This window comes from Halichoeres trimaculatus, unplaced genomic scaffold (genome assembly GCF_033239565.1).
Source record: "Halichoeres trimaculatus isolate MK-OKI-2021-1 unplaced genomic scaffold, fHalTri1.1 fHalTri1_scaffold_3, whole genome shotgun sequence".
In the NCBI taxonomy this organism is placed as follows: Eukaryota; Metazoa; Chordata; class Actinopteri; order Labriformes; family Labridae; genus Halichoeres; species Halichoeres trimaculatus.
In genome coordinates, this window is record NW_027437181.1 from 20,573,078 (window position 1) to 20,582,773 (window position 9,696).

General features: G+C 41.2%; 1 protein-coding gene across 1 annotated transcript in view; it reads left to right on the forward strand.

Annotated features, from left to right (window-relative positions):
- Positions 1-7,033, forward strand: part of furina (furin (paired basic amino acid cleaving enzyme) a) — a 91,093-nt gene extending 84,060 nt beyond the window's left edge. Inside the window, exons 15-16 of the mRNA XM_074666083.1 lie at positions 974-1,096; positions 2,231-7,033. Of these exons, the coding sequence (XP_074522184.1) occupies positions 974-1,096; positions 2,231-2,832 (725 nt within the window). The 3' untranslated portion in view covers positions 2,833-7,033. The remainder of the gene's footprint in view (positions 1-973; positions 1,097-2,230) is intronic.
- The last annotated feature ends 2,663 nt before the right edge of the window (positions 7,034-9,696 follow it).

Here is a 9,696-nt window from a genome sequence, read left to right on the forward strand (position 1 = left end):
TCACTATATGATGTGTATGTATATTATATTTATACAGCATATATGTATATTAGATATGTCTGATAGTAAGGGTACAGATGCAGGCTGAAAACACAGGATGAAATAAAGGATCTTTTTTGCCTCTGCTGGATTTAAGCTTCAGTGGTCAAAGTCATGCAGATTTCTTAAAAAAGGCCCCACATGAACTTTATTCATCACGTTTTACTCTGTTAAATTTTCAATACATGGTTTCTGGGTTCAGTGTGAGCATATTTGAGCTCAAGCAGCTTCTTCATTGTGGAGTTTTTCAGCCCCTGCTCTTTTGCAAGGGCTGTGAAGCTGAATCTGTGAAGCTAATAATAACAATCATGTTTTTTAGAGCCTCAAGTGTGGCAAAGTTAAATATAGAGCTGCACAAAAAATCTGAACTTTATGGTTGTTGAAATGAGAGCATCTGTGATAAACATTTGAAAAAGTCTTAATTGCAATTTGCAATAAATAAGAGATGTGTTTAATGTAAATGAACTTTCACTCAACATTTTACCTGTTAAATGGAGGGAATATTACCCACCATGCAGGTCTATTGGAGTGAATAATTCCTCTTGTTGTTTGCTCTTGGCTCATCCAAAATAACACAGCTGGTTTAACCACAACACCATGCTCAGAGTCAAAGAAAGCCTCAGATAACTGGTAACAGCTCCCTCCCCTGAAAGAAGTCATTTTCTAAAGTGGAACCTCTCACAAGGCCCCACACTTGAATGAATCTTCAGAGATTTTCGTTTCATAAAACTCCTATTAAGCACAGAGTGAAATCACGCTGTCTTTAAGTTGAGGCTCATTTCCTGTCACTTTATGCAGAAAATCTAAGAGCCCACGGTAAGAGAGGATACATTCACTAAATCCACCCTAAGGAGTGCCACAGCCTTAATATTTTTGACAGCCCTACTTTACTTTCTGGTTATTTTACTCCTTTCTTCTCTATCTCTCCGCTCAGGCACTTTAACCCAGTTCATCCTGGTGCTCTATGGCACCGGCTCAGCGTCCTCCAGCTCATCTGAGAAGCCCCAGCCCAGTAACGGCAGATGTAAGACGTTGGACCTGCGGCAGATATGCATCGGTAAGACTGATGTCAGATACTGTCACACAAGCTGAAGGGTATAAAATATGATCCTATGTAAACTCATCACACCAAAAGTGTGAGCCGACTCATTTGAAAGTCACTCAGTTTAAACCCAACCAGTTATGTCCCCTCAGCTTCAACAATTTTAAATGAAGATCTTACTGTAGCTGAGATTAGATAAGATTTCACTCCTGGTCCTTTTTTAATAATCTCATTTAAATATTTATGGTGTCCATACTGTCCGTCTTGTTCCTAATACAAATACTGCTATAGGCAAGGTCTTTACATACTCCTGATTGAGTTCTGGATCAGTGTGAGTCTACCTGCACATGGATAAAAGAGTGACAGTCTGACCCCTACAGGCTGTCAGAGGTATTGTCATACCTACAGACAGTCAAGTACTATTCCATCTGGCCCACTCACTCTGTCATCCATCTTATCTTTTAAATCAGTTTCTTTTAAACTTTAATTTATATACATTTTTCTTTTTTAACTTTTGTTGAAGTGTTTTTAAACTATGTTTCGTACGGCGTCCTTGGGTGTTTTTAAAAGGCACCTAGAAATTAAATGTATTACTATTACTATTACACTTAAGTACAGGATGACTAAGGGGTTGATTGTCTTTCCTTATGTGATTATAATGTGTCATGGATTATAGAGGTCTGTATGAAAAGTGTAGTTGTTTGTGTTTTTCAAACAAGCTAGTAAACTCTGCAGTGTGTTAGATTTCTTTTTTTCAGCTCTGTTACCCCCAGCACACATAGTCTGTTAATTGCCTCTGAAGGCAATGGTCTGCATCTGGACCTGCTGCATATGGAAGAGGCTGTGTTGACTCAAAGATGCTGTGCTCAACATATACATTCTAAAACTTCTCACCATCCTCTATTTTTTTTAAATAAAAGTAGTTCCAACTGAGGTGAAAACACCACAAGTTTTTCTTCACATCATCAAAATATTGGGATTGCCCTGGATTAATGAAAATTTAAAGAAAGCTCAGAGATGGGATTTACGACCATGTGAACAGTGCTTTCTGAAACTGTCTGTGCAGATACCTGCTTCTCTGTTTTTGTGTTGTTTGACTCATGGGGAAAGTGCAGCTCCTGATGTCAGTTTTGTTTCTCTGTATTACAGAGTGCGACACTGGGTACTACCTCTTTCAGCAGGGCTGTGTTAAAGCATGTCCACCAGGCTTCTCGGTGGGCTCCCAGCCCCTCAACTACACCGTGGGTAACTCCATACCCCCAGCGACCGTCCCTGCCTGCCTGCCCTGCCCACCACCCTGCCTGACCTGCAGCAGGCTCAGCAGTCAGGCCTGCCTGTCCTGCCCCCCTCACAGCTCACTGGACCCCATCTCCAGCACCTGCTCACACCTCAACCAGTTTATGCGCGAGTCCCCTGGCAGCTTCATGGTGGGTCAGGGGGACCCTGAATTGCAGCTCGGCTCCCGGCTGCCCATCACCATTGCTGTGCTCAGCTGCATGGCCATCATCGCCACCTTTGCTGGCATCTTCCTGCTGCTGCAGCTGCGCTCTGGTGCACTCATCAAGCTGCCCTCCCTGGAGGCCGGCAGCAGCCTTGGGGGTAGCTTCAGCCTCGGGGGGAACAGGGTAGTGTCGTATCGTGGCATCCCAACAGTGTGGGGGGATGACGGGGCGAACACAGACTCTGATAACGAAGAGTTTGACGTCCACAATGAGAGGACTGCCTTTATCAAAACACAAAGTGCTCTTTAATGCCTCTACCACATCCCTCCTCCTCTTCTGCTTTTAAACCCCCACTCCCTCTTTGGTCTAATGATTCAGGGCTGTGGTAACTGTCTCTTCACAGTCTTCTCTGGTTTTATCTCTCATCTTTTTTCCTCTGTCTTTGTCTTACTGGGTTTTTGTTCGAGTCCTGCTTCAGGATCTCGTCTTCCACTCTGCAGTGGGAGACCCGGCGGGAAGCATCTGTCTCACAGAGCTCGGGATGGCCCCAGCTTTGCTCTGTTCACACTTGGGCGCACTTCTATTAAACTGGCTCACTCCCTCCTCTTGCCCTCAATCACTAACAGAGTCTGTCTGTGCAGAGTCCATTTTCCCCTCTAGCTCCGTCTCCTTTTTTGTTACAGTAAACAACTGATTATTATTTGCTTTCCTCTCTTTTATTCCTCCTTCCATCAGTCTCAGTGCAGTAGCCAGACGAGATTGAGTGCGAGGAAAAGAGTGTGCGCGTGTGTAAATGCCTGTTTGTGTGAATGTGCGGGTGAGTGTGTAAATCTGATGCAGTTTAATGCCCTTTATGGAGAAGCAAAAGCCGGCCCTGTCACATTTAATACTGAAGTGATAACAAAAACTTGTAATATGAGGCATTAAATCGGATTAGGAAACACTGATTCTCTCAAGTGTCATTTAGTGACATTAATGTCCAAAATCTGTCCTGGAATGCTCCATTTATTCACAGTTGTTTACATTTTCAGAGTGCAGATTTGAAAAATCCACATTTCAAAAGCATAATAGTTGTCAGAGAAATGTCCAGACTTTAATGGTGTCTAATAATGTGTCACTGAAATAGTCTGGGAGCTTTCTGAATATCCACTCTTTTTCCTTTCATGATGAGATGTTTCATATTTACTCAAAAACAAAAAATCCATCTCTTACACAGTCTGCTTTAAATCTGTATTGTTATTGATCTTTGCATGATGGGGGCTTCTGTTCTCCTATTGTGCACACAATCTGCAAAGATCTCTCTCAGCTCTGGCTGAAAGAACGATGAGTCACACAGCTAACAAAGCTTCCTCCAGCCTTTTGGGATTTAAGACGGACTCTGGGAAACTATAAATTCCTCTGCACTCATAACCTCCAAACCATCACAGGAGGATGAAAAAAAAACAGATAAATTTGAAGGAGAAAGGGGATACTCCATCAACCCTGAGGCAGTAACCTTCTAGGGATATTTGATTTTGTGTGAAGTGCTCACATCCCGCGGCTGGAGGAGAAGCATCCGAGGTCCTGATGGGACGCAGAACGAAAATGTGACTGAGTGGGTCGAGAGCTTGTTTTCAAATAGCTGTGTAGATACTGTGGCAGATTTCTTAAAAGAGCAAACAGAAACAACAAATCAATACTCTCCCCTCTTTTTTTTGTTAGAGCAAATTAGCACTACAAGAACTCATTACACGTGCCTCATATCATTAAAAATGAGTAGCAGCCTCTGAAAAAAGAGCAGGGGTTTCCTCCTCTTAAATCTTCTTTAGAAACTAGACCCACTCTCTCTAGTGTCTCTGCACTTTCCCTCCAGTCTTCTTCTAATCTGAATTTCAGATTACGTCTTCAGTGTACTCACCAATTAATTATATTCAGATTGAATCTGCAGCAGCTATTTATTCAAGGAGATTTTAATCATACCTTTAGGGTAGATTGTTTTAAAGTGATTTTTCTCCTGGGCTGGTTATCGTCTGAGATCTGCATCTTGTCATTCAGTGCAGAGTAGATATTTGGAACCCATTGATCCATCCCTCTGTCTTCTTTTTTCTATGACATTGATTTTTTATTTTTTAATTTCCAATCCTAAAACAATGGAGCTTGCTGAGAGAGGTTGTCATGGTGATGACGTGCATACAGATCTGCAGCTGCTCATCCTTTTATCTACCTCTCATATCATTCAGCAAGAGTTCATGTGCTGTAATAGGAGCTGTTAAATGGTTATTGAGGGCATATAAGATGTAGGTAACGTGTTAAAACGCTTCTCGAGAAAGATTAAGGAGGATCGGCGTGTGAGTCAAATTTATGCTTTAGGACTGAAATAAGCAACTGCATTCTTTAACTGCAAAGCTGCTGTGTAAATTCTCAACCCCTGAACCTCCTATCGCCCCTTGAATTTATCGCCTTCAGGATCAGCATTCATGGGCTGTCACACCTGGGCTTTAAAACCTGGTGTTGGAAATAAAATGGGTAAAGGAATCCATAGATCTCATTGGCGTTTGAGTGCTAAATCAACTAAAAATTATAGGGTCCTTGCTTTTACTCATTTCCAAGCTGGGCGACTGAATCTGCAAAGATCTTTTTTGTTCTTTAGTTACTGACAATCAAACAATTATCTGGCATCAAGGCCAGGAAAGGTGCACAGGCACTCAAAACAAAATGTAATTAAACCACTTGTGTGACAAAGCCTTCTCAGAAGGTATTTCTTATGAATATGGATGTGTTTAAAAATGTTAAAAAAAAAAAAAACAGTGATAACCAAAAAAAAAAAAAGATATCAAAATCAATGAAAATAGGGTTTCTGTCTTATTCCAGCCAAAATCCTCTTTTGAAACATGGTGAAGGATTCATATGAACGCACTGAGCCAAGTCGCTTGATTCATCTCAGCAGGATGGTGCAGGTGCAGCAGATTTGGCTTATTGCAGCAGTTTCACATGAAAGAATTAAACTGTTTTACAAACCCAGCCGAGAACGCGGATTTTAGGGAAAGTGCCCTCTTAAGTAGTGAAGCTAAAGTGGCTGCAGAATAATGAGTGTGTGCTGCATTGCTCTGTGTGATTTACATTAGTGCCTACTGCCATTTAGGCTGTTATTAGCTTCAGTTTAAGGAGGATGATAATCTACAAAATGTAATAAATACAGCTTCAAACTTGAGCCAGAGACTCCTCATCGACTTCCCTGCGTGGTGTTAAGTGTGTAAACAACAGATTATGGACTAATGCGGCACTAAAATTGCTTCCATAAACTTAAATCCTGGATGCTCAGTTAGTTTTTTTTATCAGAAGTCATGTGGAACTCTTTTTGATTCGTCTATTTATGCTTAGTTTGTCCATCTTCCCTTCCAGAAGATCCACATTGCTTCCAGAGAGACTCAAGCTGCCTGTAAAGTGAAACACTTCAGGGGTGTCTGTACAACTTTCTGTTACCCCTTCAATGCACACACAGAATGATTTATTCATTTTGGCTTCATGTTGTATCCACTACAGCCAGAAAACTCAAAAGTTTGTGCTGATTAACTCTGAGCTTTGTGCATTCAAGTGTTCAACTTTTAAGGAAAGCATGAATGCAGGCTGCATTAAGTAGCTCATATTTCCACAGCACGGTGAGCTGCTGAAAACCATTAGCAGCGGACTCACTCTTTCCCTGCAAAGATGTGACGAAACCACACACTAAATAAAGAAGAGGAACTTTAAACATGCCAGATAGCAGCTCATAATTAAAACGCTACCACTTCACTGGCACCAAAATCTGAAGCCTCTCTGTGAAAGTAACGAGAACATTGCGAAAAAAAAAACTGCAAATTGTCTCCTCTGATGATAAAGATAAGCCGCTTGTGGGGAGGGCAGAGGCCTTTTTTTATACAGCTGAATTATTTAAAGCTCGATGTTGCTTCATTCCTGCCTTAGGATGTAGTCTGAAGTGATCGATATGAAGTTGGATGGAGTAAATAGGAGCAATATCTTTGGAATAACCAAAGACAATCATTTTAATGCTGTCTGTTTAGCATTACGACATGTTGCTTTCAGGTTTTCACAGTCCATTGAGCCCTTCACCGAGTGTTTCATTGACATGATTCTGTCATCTTTGCCTTTATTTTGAAGTCCTGCAGCGACAGCTTGTATGTTCAGCAGCAGTGGAGGGGGGAGGTAGAATGTATCCCATCTCCATTAACTCAAGGGCTGAATCAGATCTGCGTGTGCACATGCTTGTTTGTGTATAAATGAAACACTTTGATGGTGTGGGCGAGGTCAGCCAGACTCTGATGACCTCCTCACGCCTCTTGTTGAGGTTCCTGGCCTGTGGCTGCACACAGTACCTTACAGATTTGTGACCTATGAATAATGTACAAGAATGACTATCTTACATGGGACAAAACTCTAAAATAAGGCCTATTTTTGTACTATATGAATGGTGCAGTGTAATTTTCTTGTAATTTAAAGATTTTTTGCTCTTGTTTTTTTTTCTCCTTTTTATTTAATTGATGTCAATTATAGATTCTACTAAAAATAAAGATCTATGCAAATTTGAATGTGTCTTTGTGAACTTAAATTCTCAGAACGATGATGTATCTATGAAGTGAGAAGATAAAGGGTTGGTAGCTTCTTCCACTTACTGTCATCAACAGGCTAAGTCACTAGCACACTGGGCGTGCTGTGATTGGCTGATGTAACCTTGTCTACTTGCTGCCCAGAAACATCCTGATCAGTGGCGGCTACTGGTCAGTCAGGAAGGGGAAGCTCATTTTTTCCGGCCTACATCATAAATTTGTCTATTTATTGAAACGTAAATTCTACCCTCCGTTCCTTTTCAAGAAAATGATCTGTGACCCCGTCGTGTTTTTTCCAGGGATTTTACCAGTGTTCTCTCGACGCTCGTTTTTAAGACAGGTGAACTCGCTGGGGATCGATAAAGCTTGCGGATCAGTCCAAAACAACTGACTGTAAAACTCAGACAATGCTCCGATGGCGGGTTATACTTCAAGATTGCTGACTGGCTCATTTCACCGTCAATCAAAAAGGGATTCGGTCTCAGACAGATCATCTAATCATCATGCAGAAGCCCAGCATCCAGGCCAGCCCACTGCCTCATAGACCTCCAGAGACGCTGAGCGTCCGATGGGCGGGACAAAGTTCAGCGTTTATCCAATGACCGTCCAGTTTCCACAGTGGAACAACCCACTCTACGCTTCCCCGCTGAAGTCAGAAGACGCTCAGCGTCCGACTGTGTTAAATCACTGAGACGCTGCGGGGATGAATGAGAAGGAGGTTGAGCCAGTTACCTGTGATAGGTAGCTGATTCTGAACAAAAGTTAGAGTAATTCTAGGGCATATTTTGTCAATGAAATGTACACACAGCAGTACATATCACCACTTTTTTGGGGACATTTTAGGGGAAGCTGAGATTCCCTTGCAGTCTTAGAGCAATCGCCACTGGTCCTGACACAACCAAAAAATCAGAAAGGCTGAGGAGAGGGTTGGGGCTGATAATGACACTGACACACGTGCATAGAGGCCCAGACATGATGACTGAGCAGGATTATTCCTGTAAAAGCTGATATTTTATTTGTGTAGGAAAATCCTACAGACTCTACCTTTAAGCTACCACTTTGCTAGCTGTTGACTCTTAGTGATTGTGTTCATCAAAAGTGACAAGCTGAATGTGGTTGGTCTCCACCCCTTGAGGAGCAGTAATTGAAGTAAGTTACCTCAACAGAGTCATGAACCATGGTTATAATGATATTCTGTGTTTCTATTTTGCAGCTGCAGTGCATTATCATGTACAACGTGACCTTTAGACGCTGAGTCTAAACACAAAAGCAGACATTTCCTCTGTGGTGAAAAACTTGCCTTAGCTGTGTTGAATTTTTTCAGCTGCTGTTTGTCTCTTCTATGCCCTCTGTGTAATGAGAGCTCCTGATGATGTATGACTTCTGTAATTAAGCCAATGAGTTTACAGCAGAGGGGTTGCACACAACACAAACCAAGTCATAAAAAGAAGTAATGGAGTGAGACTCGGTTCACGCTGTGGTGAAAAGACAATGAAATGTTTTGTTTTCGTCGTTCTCTTCATGCAACAAACATCAGCAGATTTTCACGCTCTGCTGTCGTCCAGTGGAGATAAGTGGTGTAGTAAAAACCACAAACACAGGGAGAATGCTTCAACAAACTGTCCATTCCTCATAGTTATTTAGCCCTGGACAATATATTTAAATTATTTTCATCATTGTATATAAAGTAGAGGACATGTTGGTTTCAGCAGTAAAAGCTGCACCTGTCTGCATCAGGCTTCAGATCTCTGCAGGGAAACTGTGAGGCCACAGCGCTCCAATAACCAACTCACCACCTGTTCATTTATAACTTTAGTACATTAAAAATGCCCTGCTTATAAAAATGAAAATACTCAGTCAGAGGGGAAGTATTCGCTCATTTACTGAAAAAAGCAGTGGTACATTTAAAAGAAATACTGATTCAGAGCAGAATGGACTTAAAGCACTGCTGCTATAATTGTATATTTTTGTATGTTATTAAGACAGCAGTTAAATGAATAAGTAGTCATCAAATACAGTCAATGACAATATCTTAACTTGAAAAAATGCTTCTTTAGAAAAAAAGCACATTTTTTTATGGAATAATACTATATCTAGTTATGGATTGTTCAAATGTGGGATGACACAAGGTCCAATCCTGAGACCATTACTGTTCCTGTGTAAGATATGAATGTCTTCTACATAACTTAATCTAAATCAGTCTTCGTCCCTTTTTTTCTGATAAAGATGGACATCAAACTAGGGTATGAGAGAAAAAATTAGAGAGGTAAAAACAAAGTTCAACAATTAAAAAAAAATCAGGTTTCACTGTCAATGGATTTTTTTTTTTTTTTTTTTTTTTTTAATAGGTATTACGGTAAAAGCAGATGTTCAAGTAATTGTTCCTTTTGGTTTGTTCCTAAATTGAAAGTAAACTTGTGCTAACAAGCTTCACCACATACAAACAGACATGAGGAAGTACTGCCTCATATGAAGCTCTGTACTTTTTTTTGCTCTTACGGAAATGAAACCGTCCTGTGGTCACAGAGAAGCAACTGCTGCTGGTCATTAGCAGCTGCTTCAGCTCACTGCTCTGTTCCTGCCCCGCTGA